The 15,264-nt window shown below is 39.5% G+C and overlaps 1 protein-coding gene across 1 annotated transcript in view; it reads left to right on the top strand.

The window, feature by feature from the left end:
* Positions 1 to 15,264, top strand: part of ascc2 (activating signal cointegrator 1 complex subunit 2) — a 51,112-nt gene that overhangs the window by 5,076 nt on the left and 30,772 nt on the right. The window contains exons 2-4 of the mRNA XM_063034482.1: positions 7,737 to 7,832; positions 9,416 to 9,574; positions 13,440 to 13,610. Coding sequence (XP_062890552.1) covers positions 7,749 to 7,832; positions 9,416 to 9,574; positions 13,440 to 13,610 — 414 coding nt within the window. The 5' untranslated portion in view covers positions 7,737 to 7,748. The remainder of the gene's footprint in view (positions 1 to 7,736; positions 7,833 to 9,415; positions 9,575 to 13,439; positions 13,611 to 15,264) is intronic.

Genomic DNA, 15,264 nt, shown 5'->3' with positions numbered 1-15,264 from the left:
TATTAGGGAAGTTAAAGTCACCCATGATAATAACCCTGTTATTTTTGCACCTTTCCAAAATCTGCCTCCCAATCTGCTCCTCTGTATCTCTGCTGCTATCAGGGGGCCTATAGAATACCCCCAATAGAGTAACTGCTCCCTTCCTGTTCCTGACTTCCACCCATATTGACTCAAAAGAGGATCCTGCTACATTACCCACCCTTTCTGTAGCTGTAATAGTATACCTGACCAGTAATGCCACCCCTCCTCCCCTTTTTCTGCCCTCTCTATCCCTTTTAAAGCACTGAAATCCAGGAATATTGAGAGTCCATTCCTGCCCTGGTGCCAGCCAAGTCTCTGAAATGGCCACTACATCATAATTCCATGTATGTATCCATGCTGTCAGTTCATCACCTTTGTTCCTGATGCTTCTTGCATTTACACACATTTCAGCCCTTCTACCTTACTACCTTTACACTGTTTATTCTGTTTTTCTTTCCTCAATATAGAATCTGCACTTTGCTTCTTTCAGTGTTATCTGTGGGGAGTATGGAGTGCAGTCATGGGCAGTGTAGGCAAAATTATCAAAAGAATGTCAAATATTATATCCTTGAAATGTGGATGAAATCTACTGAACTTGAACAAGAAAGAATCTGCTTTCATTTTCTCCTAACTTTCTATGAAGGGCATTTATGTCAATGAGAAGAAATGATTTACCCACTGTGATCTCTGGGCCTGGACTCCCTGGCCATCGGAATAGCCATTCTAATCTGTCCAGTCCTGTTAAAATGTCATTAATTTATGGAATCTCCTTTCATGCTTTTAAAATTTAGTGAATAGTAAGGGGAAAGTATGTGTGTAAGCTTGAAGAAACTATGAAAACAATAATTTTTGTATAAATGTCTTGAGAAGAAATGGTATAAATGTCTTGAGAAGAAATGAAGACGAATTCATTTCCCTCACAGTCAGGACGGTACTTTATCAGAAAACAAAGAAATGGCTTACCAATTCAGTTCAGACTCTGGTTCTGCCTTCAGGAAGTGGCCTTAGAAATTGTAGATGAATTTGGTTCTTATTCCTGTGGATTGAAGGTTAGCTAATGTTTAAAAAGGAAGTAGAGAAAAAAAAACAGGTAATTATGGATTGCGCATTGGTAGTGGTAAAAATACTAGACTCCTTGTTTTTTTAAAAAAAATGTAAAAGTAGAGCTCTAGGAAATGGTGACAGGATTGAACAAAGGCAGCATTGATTTGTGAAAGGGAAATTGGTATAACTAGTATACAAGTGAATCTGGTGCAGTATAAGAGATTGCCTTGCAAAATTGAAACACATGGGATTTGGGGTAAGGTGCTGAATAGATAGGGAACTGTTTGTTTGACAGGAAACATGGAGGAGCAATAAACTACTGAGTGAAAAGCAGTGACTAGTGGGATAAAACATTACAGCTCTTTGGCCCCCGATGTTGTGCCAACTTTTGAATCTACTCTAAGATCAATCTAAATAGAATATGTCAGGAATTGGTGCTGGGGCTGCAATTATTCACGATTCATTCAATATTAATGAAGGTTCTAAATGTCATATCTCCAGATTTGTTAGATGATACAACACTTGATGAGAAGTTGAGACCTGACAAGCATGCAGAGAAACTCCAGGTTCATTTGAACTTGTTCAGGGAGTAGGCAAACACATGAAAGGTGCCGTATAAAGGTGATACTAACCATTTTGATGGTAATAATGTGAAAGTCAGATTGTTATCTGAATGGTGTTAGATTGGGAAGCGGGTCAGTGCAGCAAGGCTTGGGGATTCTGGTGTACCTTTCACTGAGGATAAGCACGTAGCTCCATGCAGCTGATTAAGAAAGAAAATTGTGTGCTGGCTTTCAGAACAATGGGGCTTTCATAACAATAGGAGCAGAAATATTGTGATGCAATTGATAAGATTGCACCTTGAGTATTGTGTGCAGTGTGGTCTTCTATCTGAGTAGTAGTAGTAGTAGTCATACTTTATTGATCCCAGGGGGAAATTGGTGGATTTGGTGAAATTGCAGGAAGGATGTTCTTGCAATGTAGGGAATTCCTGGGATAATGGGACAGATATATGAAGAGAGATTGAGTTAATTAGGCTTCTGTTCACTAAATTCACTAAATTTTAAAAGCATGATTCCATAAATTAATGACATTTTAACAGGAATGGACAGATTAGAATGGCTATTCCGATGGCCAGGGAGTCCAGGCCCAGAGATCACAGTGGGTAAATTATTTCTTCTCATTGACATAAATACCCTTCATAGAAAGTTAGGAGAAAATAAAAGCAGATTCTTTCTTGTTCAAGTTCAGTAGATTTCATCCACATTTCAAAGATATAATATTTGACATTTTTTTGATAATTTTGCCTACACTGCCCATGACTGCACTCCATACTCCCCACAGGTAACACTGAAAGAAGCAAAGTGCAGATTCTATCACATAAGCAGTTTTCAGTTAGCATTTGAAAGGTAAAAATGTAGTTTTGACTGAAGAAGGGTTCTTCAGTAAGCTTGGAAGGGGGCAGAAGTGCAATGTGTTTTTTTTTGCTCATCTGTACTAACGTACACATCAGTTCCCAGTGTGTGATTGTAACCTACTGATTCAGTAATTTCTCCTTCCATTTTCAAATCTAATTTGCCTTTTTTGTATGTGAATCAGCAGATCATTTATAAAATCAGTTCAATAACTGCTTTGTAACTTTATGTTCATTATGTTTACCGTCATTTGTTGTCCATCCCTAATCAAGCATGAAAACGTCATGATGAACTTCTTTCCTTTTTCACTGTTGTCTATTTGGTGAGGATATGCATACACTTCTGTTCGGCAGGGAATTATTGGATTAAGACCAAATGATAGTGAAGCACTGGCAATCTTTTTCCAAGTCTGGTTGATGTGTGACTTAGAGGAGGATCTTGCCGCTGTTGTGTTTCCATGCCCCTGCTGCCCTTGTATTTCTGGGATTTAGAGGTCACAGACTTGAGTGATACCGCAGTACAGTTTGTACATGGCATACACTGCAGCCATCATGCATTAGTATCGGGGGGAAAGAATGTGTAGTGGTTGATGGAAGGTCAATCAAATGGGCTGCTTTGCCTTGGGTGATGTTGATCCTTTCGTTAATGGCCTTGTACTCAATTGAAGACCATTTTACCACACCCTCAATTCAAACCTTGTGAGTCTGCCAAGTGGTGAGCCACAGATCACAATACCCAACCTTAATCCACTTCTAGTGGCTGTGTTATCTTTGTGGTTAGTCCAGCTGAGTTTCTGGTCATTGGTGACTCCCAGAATATTAATACAGTATCTGTACAGTTGAATTTCAAGGATAGATAGTTTTGCCTTGTTGGAAATGGTCATTGATAAGAATTTCTGAGGCACAAATATTACTTGCAACTTATTATCCCAAAATATTAATTTGGGCCTTCCAACCATCTTGTATACAACTATCACCAATAACTTATGAAAACCGCACTCTTAGAATCCTTCAGATCTTTCTAAATATTAGCATGAAATTTTAATAAAGTATGACTATGATTATGACTAATGTCTTTGATAATAAAATGATGGAACCCATCATTTAGTCAGAACATAATAATATATCTTGTATTTGGTAAGCTTTCAGCAAATTATGGCTCAATTTGTCTTCGGAAAGAAAAACATCTAATCAGCGTTGGAAGATGGGTTCAATGTTACTTATTTTCTGTCAGCTGTTTTATCCTTGAGCACATGCCCAAGTGTTCTGGTGAGATAAGTTAAAGCAAACAAAAATAAATTTGCATTGCGCAGTACTAATACTGAAGTTGCATCCGGCCACTTCTCTCTTTCTGAATTCTGTGGTTGATCAGGAGGGATTACATCTCCATGTGTATTGGTACAACAACTGATAAAACAGCAAAGCTCATTTGCAGTTTATGGTTCTTTTGAATCATTGCCTTCGGCCATGTCATGGTGTACTGTAGCTTTAAGATAAACACAAAAATGCTCGATAGTCATTAGATCGAGCAGTATGTATTGTGAGAGAGTTTAAGTTTCTTAATAACAGCATCTCATCAGAGCATATAAAAGTGAGAGAGATTTTTTTGAACTTGTGAAGAAAGCAAAGGAAATTTCTGTCGTAGAGCAGAGATTAAGGTTGTCCAGTGGTCAATATATGTCATAATGTAACTAAGGAGGAGAATGTGGGCAGTTAAAACGGAAATAGTGAGAGGCAGAACACATGAAATTCCTGAAATCCAGAAGAATTTTGTAAAATCTCAGCAAGTCAGGCAACATCTGTGCAGAGAAAATCCGACTTAAGATCACAATTTTTTTCCTAACTGCCCTCATTCATCTCCCTTTACATTTTGACAGACAGATCAGCTATGATAACAGAGTTCACCAAAAAGAATTGTTTTCAGATTAACCTGAGTCACCACCCTAATACATTCATTCTCTCATTTTCCATCACCTACCCCAAAAGTCTCGACAATTTTAAACTTTTGATTTCTTCTTTCTCCTAGCTCTTGACCTGAAGCATTAACCTTTTTCTTCCTCCATAGATGCTGCCTGAATTGATAACTATCTTCAGTAATTTGTGATGCAAGTTCATATTTTCAGTATCTGCAGTTATTTTCTTTTCAATTATTTTTTAACTTATGTGGCTCAGAATTGAAACAAATCTACAACATGCAAATTTATAATCATACTAGAAACTATATCCAATGGTTGAAGTGGATAGGCTATGAAAATACAATTTTTGCTTAAACTATCACCTCAGTTGGTAAAGGGTTCCCTTGAGTGATAAAATTGAGGATGGGGATGGGGTTTGAAGCACATTATAGCCACTTGAGCACAAAATTCTAGGTAGTTCATTCCGGTGCAATACAGAGTACTTTACTGACTGAGTTGCCATCCTTTGAAACTTGAGCTGCTTCTTTCCTCAGACGGATGCAAAACTATGATCCCTCCCCAAAATTGAGTGGGGAACTGTGGCAGTGTAGGTTATATTTTTGATTATTATTAGAAAAACAAATTAATTAATCAACTGCAGAAGTGTTGCCGACTCTTACAAACCTCCCCAAAGAGCTCATTGATTGTCTTCTGAGAGTAAAAAAAATACACAACATAACAATTAAACTTACTGGCTTCCGTCATGCCAATTTTCTTACTGGTCCAAGTGTGAAATTAATTTGGTATTTTGTTCAACACCAAAAATGCATTGATAATATTCTATCAATCTGTGTGCAGTACAGTATTTCTGAATTATTCAATTTACATGATATCTTGATTAGGCTACACAGATAAAAAATGCTGGTGAACGCAGCAGGCCAGGCAGCATTTATAGGGTCAATTAGGCCATGCTGCAACCATCCTGCACCTTCAAGTACCTCATTTTTTTCTACATGTCTATACCTGCTTTGCATCATCTTCTTTTTCTTTACCGGGGTGTAAATATCTCTCAAACACCATGGTTCTCTAAACCTGTTATCCTTGCCTTTTTATTCTGACAGGAACATATACTCTCAAAATTTCACTTTTGTGGCTCTCTCACTTACCAAGTACCCCTTGGCTAGAAGACAACCTGCCCCAATCCACACTTGCCAGATCCTTTCTGATACCATCAAAATTAGCATTCCTCCAGTTTAGAATCTCAACGTGACGACTAGACTCAAGCACGAGGAAATCTGCAGATGCTGGAAATTCAAGCAACACACACAAATTGTTGGTGGAATGCAGCAGGCCAGGCAGCATCTATAGGAAGAGGTACAGTCGACATTTCGGGGAGCCCAGAGGATGGGCAATGAGTTATAGTGAGAGGGATAGAGGAAGAAAAAACAGAGAGGGAATAAATAAATAAATAATGGATGGGGTATGAAGGGGAGGTGGGCCATCAACTGAACTTAGAAGTCAATGTTCATGCCATCAGGTTGGAGGCTACCCAGACGGAATATAAGGTGTTGTTCATCCAACCTGAGTGTCATCTTGACAGTAGAGGACGCCGTGGATAGACATACCAGAATGGGAATGGGATGTGGAATTAAAATGTGTGGCCACTGGAAGATCCTGCTTTCTCTTTCGCCGAACACCTACGCTCTGTCCCACTATACTCCTTGCCCATCCTCTGGGCTCCCCTCCCACCTTCTTTCTCCCTAGGCCTCCCGTCCCACGATCCTCTCCCTTCTCCAGCCTCGTATTCCTTTTGCCAATCAACTTTCCAGCTCTTAGCTCCATCCCACTCCCTCCTGTCTTCTCCTAGCATTTCGGATCTCCCCCTCCCCCTCCCACTTTCAAATCTGTTACTGTCTCTTCTTTTAGTTCGTCCTGATGAAGGGTCTTGGCCCAAAACGTCAACTGTAACTCTTCCTATAGGTGCTGCCTGGCCTGCTGCGTTCACCAACATTTTTTAAGTGTGTTGCTTGAATTTCCAGCACCTGCAGATTTCCTTGTGTTTACATCTTGATTAGGCTGTTTTGCTTGCTATTTCCTCTGTTTTATTTTAACTTTGTCAGAACTGTTGTTTACACTTAAACAAAAGAAAGTGAATGCTAGGATAAAAGGTCCTGCTTTTCAATTGGGGTTTCCACAAAAAAATGCAAATGGAAAAAAATCTAGAATCTCCCTATTGAGTAGTTCTTCATTGACTTGACTTGCTGTATTTTTGTCATGTGGGGTGTTTTTGAAATGAATGAAATACTGTTACCTTTGCAAACGTGCCAAACAATTGGTATACAACAAGTTGTGACAAACAACAAATTCATTCAGTATGCAGTTAATTTGCTGTTGGATTTCTGAAAAGGAATGTTTGGTTGAGTATTTAATAAATGTACAAGTTTTAGAACTATGCAATATTACTTCTGACCAATTAAAGTGGTTGTTGTCTTGGTTTAACAGTTTGTACATTAAACCTCAATACTGCACGGTTAAAACTGCTTTGGATTATGTATCAAAGTGAAATAGGCTGAATAAAAGACCTCCAGCCCAAACTCTAATTTTGTTCCCCTGAGGTAGTCGTTGGGTTGCTGAATATTTCCAAATATTCTTTGTTTTTATTATGTAAGTTATGTTCCTGAAACTTGGATTCCAATCTGATCTGATTCATTAGTGGTTAATTTGAAAAAGGGAGATGCACAATTTTTCTGACCACCTATTGACCTTGGATATAAAACTTGCAGCCACTGAGAGAAAAACTCTGGATCAGTATAAAGTTACACAGCTGTTTAACTAGTATGAATGTTCCTTTGCCTATGAGTAGTTAGCTTTTAATGAACAAATCTGGAACTTCTGTGAAAGATTTTTTTTCAGTAGCTTTACAGTAGATTTGTCAATTTTGTGTGGATTCTACAAAAAGATAACAAAGAATGTGTGACATACACAAAATGCTGGAGGAGCTCAGCAGGTCACACAACATCTATGGAAAGGAATAAAGAATCGATGCGTTAGGCTGAGACTCTTCATCAGGATAGAGTCCTTTCCTTTCAATAGGTGCTTTCTTTCTATTGAAGTTGCCTAATCTACTGATTTTCTCCAGCATTTTGTGTTTTTCTCTGGATTTTCAGCATCTGCAGAATGTATTGCATTAAAGAATGTATGGCAATCTTATATGTGAATATATTGTTCCTTAAGAATGTTAATAATTTTTTTGGGTTAAATTGCCATTCATGACCAAAGAATGAATGTATTAATGTTTAACATAATCAATTGTATTAACAATATTGTATATTGATAGCTTCTATTTGTTAAATTGACATTAGGAAAAATCCATCATGGCCCCAACTTTGCCTCTAGATCAAATTTCTGTGTCTGAACCAGATGCAAAAACTGGGAAGACAGAACAGCTACCAGCATTGGTAAGATGCTTCAGACTATTAATGGTAGACGATTATTGAAGTCATCTCAAGTTGTACATTGCAATCTTCCATGCGATGTACTTGTAGTATTGTTTCTCCACCAATCTTCTTGACTAGCTTTTCCAATTGTCTCTGTACTCTCCTGCTATATGTCTTTGAGAATCCATATTGTCCTTAAGTTAACTGTTGAAAATACTAAAAATGTCATTCTTTTACTACTATTATAAGATCTGCGCCTGTGCCAACAATTCAGATGTCTTTTTTTACTATTGTTTTCAGTTGACATATTTAGCCTCCAGCTGAACTTTGTAACTCCATACAGACTCCATTCACCTCTATAACATGATTTGCCCTGCTTCTATCTTTATCATATGAAATTGATTCATGCATTTTGCTTTTTCTTGGTTGGCTTAGCATTCTCCATGCTGTTTAAGTGTCAAACTCACCAAAATATTGTTGCTTATAATCTGTCCCAATCACCAATCATTCCCATTCTTGGTGACCTCCCTCCACGGGATCCTTACTACAGTGACTTGGATAATAAAGTATCACCTTAAATTGGATTCCTGTGGAGAATAGTTCCAATGCTGTTGGAAAAAGGTGACTCATTGATGGGCGTCCTAAACAGGTTTATTATTATGGTAGCAACTCTTTTTGTGTGTGGTTTGTAGACTCCATAACAGCCAGAGTACCCTGTAATAACAAAGTCTGGGGAGTGATACTGTAGTGTAGATGATGAGCAAATACAAGCTGAACACAGAAATCTGGGCATTGTCACATTTTTCAGCACGTCTTTTACATAATGGCATCATGATGCAAAATAACATGAATATACAGCGTAAAGAGTAAAAAAAATATAAAAAAGTGAGCAACAACTTAGTATCATCTAAAATTCTAGTTATTGCAATTTAGAAAGAATGTCAAGATCCTCGCAAGAATGCAGGGGAGAATTTGCTGGAAAGGTTCCTGAGATGAGAAATTTCTGGTACGTGGTTAGATTGGGGAGGTTGGGGTGGTTCTCCTTGAAATAAAATAAATTACTGGAAAACTTGATTGTGTTTGTGTAGAGAATATGCTTTCATCAGCAGACACTTCATAAATTCACGGATGCAGATAGAGACTGATTGTCCAAAGACAGGTGATTTGTGGTCAAATTTTTTAAGCAGATAGCTTTGATCTGGATCTCATTACTTCAAAGTTTCGTAAAACAATCAACCATTGGTGAGAGAAAATAATTTGCAAGGCTCAGGGGAGAGATAGAATGGATCTGACAGACTTGTTCCACAAAAATAGAAACTTAATAGACAATATAGCCATCTTTTATACCCAAATGGTGCCATGATATTGCAAAGCAGAATTACCAAATAATTTCCTTCTTCAGCATCCTTGTTTTCTTCAGATCTCCCTTTAGAATGTTGTGAAGTTAATTTAAAACAGTAACATAATTGAGAACGTTGCATGTATAAAGCCTGTTAGGAATAATGTTTCATTAATGAAGACTAAACTGATGAGTTAACCTTGTGCTTAGTAAAATTAATATATTCATGATTTTTCATTATATGTGTATTAACTTTTGAAAAAAGCACCCAAGCAGGAAAGAAGAATGTTACTTTGTGTTGTATAAGCCTCCACCTCAAGATGACATACCAGCACTGGTGGAAGAATTTCTGGAACGTGCAAATTTCATTGCTCAAGATCTTGAATGGTTGCTATCTCTTCCTCATGATAAATTTTGGTGCCAGGTAATACAGTCCTCCTTTCTATTTCAAAATACAAGCACGATAAAATGTTCTATAAAATCTTGTGGTAGATCTCAAGATTATTTTTGGCGGTTGGCAACAAGGCTATAGACAGATATATATTTTGTAAAAGTCTCTAGACTTCTTGAAGTCTGATTTCAGAGAAGTTTCATTTACAGTGGATTCCGGTTATTTGGAACACATCGAGACAAGTACATTTTGGCCCAATTAAGCAGATGCCCCAGTTAGCTGAAGTGACATGGAAATAGTTAAATACTTAACTCAGTAACAATTTATGTATTTAAATGAAATACAGTACAAATTAGAGCACTATCACTACAGTACAGGACCTCTCTGACATTTCATCATCCACCGGATCCATACCTTTAACTGCCGGTTCTCCACCTTCCTCGTGTTCAGTAAGGATTGGAAGAATGCTCATCTCCAGACCACAGACCCCGCCATCTCCAACTCCAGTTTCAATGACCCTGGACGTCCCCAGACAGTGGTCCCTGCTGCTTCTCACTTGGACCCCAATTTAATAGGGTGCCCACAGACCGCCGAACTCACAGACTCCAACCTCAGCTCTGACAACCCTGGGCGCCTCCAGACTTGTGACACAATTGTCTCCAACCCCTGTTCCAAAGACCCTGGATGCCTTCAGACTGCAAATTGCATGGCCTCTAGCTCTGGCTCCAGCATGGACCTCAGCTGCTAACACTTACAACCTGACACTTTCCTCGCTGTTGTTCGGCCCCCGTGCTTTCTCTCCCCCACCATTATCTCCAGCTCCAGGTCTCTCAGGCTCCACTGTCACATCTTGGGTCCTCAAAGCCTCCATCTTTCTCCCACCCCAACCATCCCCTCTCCTTCCAGGGCCACCAACTCTCTTCCCCCCCCCCCCCCCGATCCCAGCTGTAATCCTTGCTGTGTCTTCTCTATTCCCTAGACCTTCCCTTCTCTGAGGTGGAATGTTCTGTCTTCAGCAAGGGTTTACCTTTATCCCTCTCTGCACGCACATCGGTAAGTTCCAGGCCTGTCACGACACTGAGCTCTTCTTCTGTCACCTCCCTCTCCAAGCCCAGTTCTTTAGCAAGAATTTCACACCCAGCACTGATGATCCCTTCTCCCATCTTCAACCCTCCTCCTCATCTTGGCCACCCTGATTAGGTTCTCATCCTGCTCTAGATCTTTTAATCTCAAATCTTGAACGTTGCCCTCTTTGAACTCACTGCCCTTCACTCTCTCTGCACCAATTCTAACCTTGCCACCAAATCAACAGACAAATGGGGTGCTGTTGTAGTGTACCAGACTGACCTCTACCTTTCTGAGGCCAAGTGACAACTCTTAGACACATCCTCAAACTACCCTTTGAAGAGGACTCCACACCAGACCATCAGAAAATGATCTCTGACACCATGACTGGCCTCATCAGCTCTGGAGAACTCCCAGTTGCGGCCACCTTACCCTGCACTGCTTGCTTCTACCTCCTCCCCAATTTCCACAAACCTGACTGACTGGGTAAGCCCATTGTCTCTGCCTGCTGCTATTCCACTGAACTCGTGTCCTCATACCTCAACTCCATTCTATCCCCCTTGGTTCAGTCTCTTCCCACCATATCCACAACACTTCTCATGCTTTCAGTTTCCTCACTAACTTTCAGTTCCCTAGCGCTTTCTGCCTCATTTTCACGTGGATATCCAGTTCCTATACACTTCTGACTCCCATCAAGAAGGCCTTAAAGCTCTCTGCTTTTTTTCTCAATAAAACAACCAACTAGTTCCCCTCCACCACCTCCTTCCTCCATCTGATAGAACTGGTTCTCAACCTCAACAGTTTAATCTTGGGCTTCTCCCACTTTCTCCAGACTTGAGGGTTGGCCTTGGGCACCCGCTTGGACCCCAGCTAGACCTGTCTTTTCATTGGCTGTGTAGAACAGAACATGTTCCAAGCCTTTCCTGGTAATGGTCCCCAACTCTTCCTCCGCTACATTGACAACTGCATTGGTGCTGCTTCACACGTCCATGCTGAGCTCATCAATTTCACCAACTTTGCCTCCAACTTCCACCCTGCCCTTAAATTCACATAGTCCATTTCTGACACCCCTCTCCCCTTTCTTGATCTCTCTATCTCCATCTCTGGAGACAAACTTGACTGAATTCTTTTATAAACCTACCGATTCACACAGTTATCTTCACAATATTCTTCCCACCCTGTCTCCGGTAAAAATGCTGTTTCCTTTTCTCATTTCCTTCATCTTGTCCAGGTCTGTTCCCAGGATGCAGCTTTACTTTCCAGGACATCAGAGATCTTCTCCTTCAAAGATCGGGGTTTCCCTTCCTTCATCATTGATGCTGCCAGCACCTCTTCTCCCGATCGTCCGCGCTAACCCCATCTTCCTGCCATTCTTACCATCCCATGAGCCTCTGCATCCAACACACCATTCTCTGCAACTTCCACCATCTCCAAGGGATCCAGCCACCAAACATATCTTTACTTCCCCAAATTTCCACATGGATTACTCCCTCCATGATTCCCTTGTCCATTTGTCCTTCCCTACTTATCGCCCTTATGGATTTTAACCCTGCAAACAGCCAAAGTGCTTCACCTGCCCGTTCACCTCTTCCCTCACTTCCAGTGAGGACCCCAAACAGTCCTTCAATTTGAGGCAACACTTCATCTGTGAATTTGCTGGGGTTGTCTATTGTGTCTGGTGCTTCCAATGTGGCCTCTACAATGGTGAAAGCAGTCATAAACTGGTTTATTGGCAGACAGCAGGGGAGTTGTGTGGCCCCGTACATAGCGAGGTCTAGGCCTCGAGTTGCAGTCACGTCTGTTTGCTGCTGCCCAGGAGAGACAAAGGCGTTGGAGTTGGTACGCTCCATTGGAGTGTTGGAGGCAGTGTGGTGCTGTGTTCATGCTGGAGTTAATGCTGCTCCCTGGTGTTCACTTGGCAGAAGACAAGCCATATTGTGTTCAACTGCAGACTGCTGCAACATTCATGGACTCGGGGAATTGGATTATTTTTTTTGTGTGATTGTATTTTAACTGTTATATATGCTCTATGTGCCTTGTATTGTGTATGACTATGTTTTGTTCCTTGGCCCTGGAATAACACTGTTTTGTTTAGCTGTATTCACATGTGGTTGCAGGACAATCAAACTTGAACTTGATTCTTTGTAGTTCCTCACTTGTTGAAGTAGTGGAATCGTTCCACTTTCAATCTTGGCCATTTCTGGCAGCTCCAAGCCTGAATGCTTGAAACCGCAGTGAGCAAAACAGTTCTGAATTGTCTTACTTTCTCAACATCAATCAGTGATAAAAATCACTGATTTTTGAACACAAGCCTACTTAACTGATGCTGTTGAGAAACTGTTCGCTCTAAGCACAGTATGGTGTCTAACTAACTGACGCTAGTTATAAACTTCAGCAACAGTCTCCTGTCCTAATTAAGTTGCATAGTGTCCCAAATAAATGAAGGGAATCCTGGCTTTTTTCTCAATTAGTTTTTGTCCTTTGAGAGGTGCCCCAAGTAGGTGGTTACCTCGATTAACCAGTGGCCCAATTAACCACTATCTATTGTATTTGGGAATTACCTTCTATATTTCTGTACAGATGGAGTAATGGATTAATTTATGCAATTTAAAACATAAACTTTGTCACACGATCACATCATATCCTGACATGGAGGGGCATTGCTATGAAAGACACAGTGGAAAAACTGTTTAACTAGTGTGATGTATATGGATGGTTACTTTCTATTTTAAATTTAGGGTCAAAGAATTTATGAGGTAACAAATGGATAGGAAGTGTAAAATTTGAATATCTTAAGTATTATTGTAATGTAATTTTTTTTGCTCACTTTTAGGTTATTTTTGATGAGACTCTCCAGAAATCTTTGGACTCTTTCTTGCGTTACACACCTCGTCAGTATGATGAAATGGCAAATTCAAATCCAGCCATGGCAGAAATGCAAAAACGCCTTCATCGCAACATCTTTATGACCTTTCTTAGGATGTCCACCCACAAAGAGTCCAAAGTATATCATAATTTTATTTCTAAATATGTTTTTTATGTTAGTTTTCAATAAGCAAATGCGGAACTAAAATAGTGAGGTGGCGGGGTGGCGTGGTAGTGTCGTGGTTAGCACAGTGCTTTGCAGTACTCACAACCCGGGTTCAATTCCTGCTGCTGCCTGTAAGGAGTTTGTACATTCTCTCTGTGACCATGTGGGTTTCCTCCAGGTGCTCTGGTTTCCTCCCACAGTCCAAAGACATACCAGTTGGTAGGTTAATTGGTCATTGTAAAATTCTCCCGTGATTAGGCTTGGATTAAATCAGTAAATTGCTGGGTGGTGTGGCTGGAAAGGCCTATTTCACCCTCTATCTCAATAAATAAATAAATAAATAAATAGGTATGTTGAATAAAGTTATTGTCATGGACAGTAGGAGATTTACAAATTACTTCATTACTGTTTAATCAAATATATTAAAAATAATATTTGACAAATAGGTTCAAAATTATCAATTTGATTACCTCTTTCAACTAACAATTTTGCATGCATATATTAGATATTCTGGTCAGAAGTTATTATTTATATGCTTTTGCCTCTGGTAGTGAAATAAAACATTTCATGATACTGGATCTAATAAGACATTGAGTATGCTTTGCTAGAGTAAACTTAGATGAGTTCTGTGCCCATGCATCTTTGTATTTTATCTGAGGATAATTGTATCATCACCAATCATATTGTACCTCCCCTGACTACATTGCCTCACCTTCTGATATGTACATAAATAACTTTACAAATTTGTTTCATTCAGCTACAAACAGGATATGGACTAGTTTCCCCACAAGGTCACTACTGGACCAGCATGCTGCAGTTAATATGTACCTTTAACTTTACTCCCATAACCATGTAATTTTCTGAGAGAGAGACAAAACAAAATCTATTTAAATTCAAGAATATGTGGGAAATTCATTTCTAACATCAGAGGGTGAACAAACAAATTACAGAAGATCGAAGTCTAGGATGTACATGGTTAGGAAATGTTAGCGGGGTATGGGCCAGATCTAGGCATATGGGGCTCAGTTTAGATAACCCCCTTGGGTGACATGGGTGGGTTGGGTCAAAGAGCCTGTTTCCATCTGTATAACTCCGAGTCTATGAGGTACATTCCAAATAATCCACCTACAATATACAGTTCTATTATTTGTTGTTCAGAACTTGTCTTTTGCAGTTATATTTGTAGAGAACTTTATTTGTAGAGGTTATTCCAGAAGTGGGTGTTTTTCTCAAGGAAAAAATAGTTGCATTTCCAAATTGTTTCTGATCTTATTGGGATTTCAAAGTTTATTGCTTAAATATAAGAAGGGGACGTCCACTTAAACTATGACATGTTTAAAGGGCCAAATGCTATCTTTTTTAAACAATATAGCAGAGATCAGCCTCAGACCTAATAGCTGATTGATTTTCATTTAAAATATTTCATTCTGATGTTACAATATGATATTACTTACCTCAGGGAAGACTGTCATAAGTTTTTCACATGAACAGACCCTTTTGAATACTTCTGTATCCTGAACTCTAGATCTCTAAAGAGATCTGTTTGTTAGCGAGTCTCTCTTGTCTAGGTGAACGAAAACTCATTAACTAATGGGAGATGGGTCTTCTTGAGAAACCTATCATAATT

Source organism: Mobula hypostoma, chromosome 27, assembly GCF_963921235.1.
Source record: "Mobula hypostoma chromosome 27, sMobHyp1.1, whole genome shotgun sequence".
Classification (NCBI taxonomy): Eukaryota; Metazoa; Chordata; class Chondrichthyes; order Myliobatiformes; family Myliobatidae; genus Mobula; species Mobula hypostoma.
The sequence above is the reverse complement of the archived record's forward strand: the minus strand, read 5'-3'. Positions and strand labels throughout refer to the sequence as shown.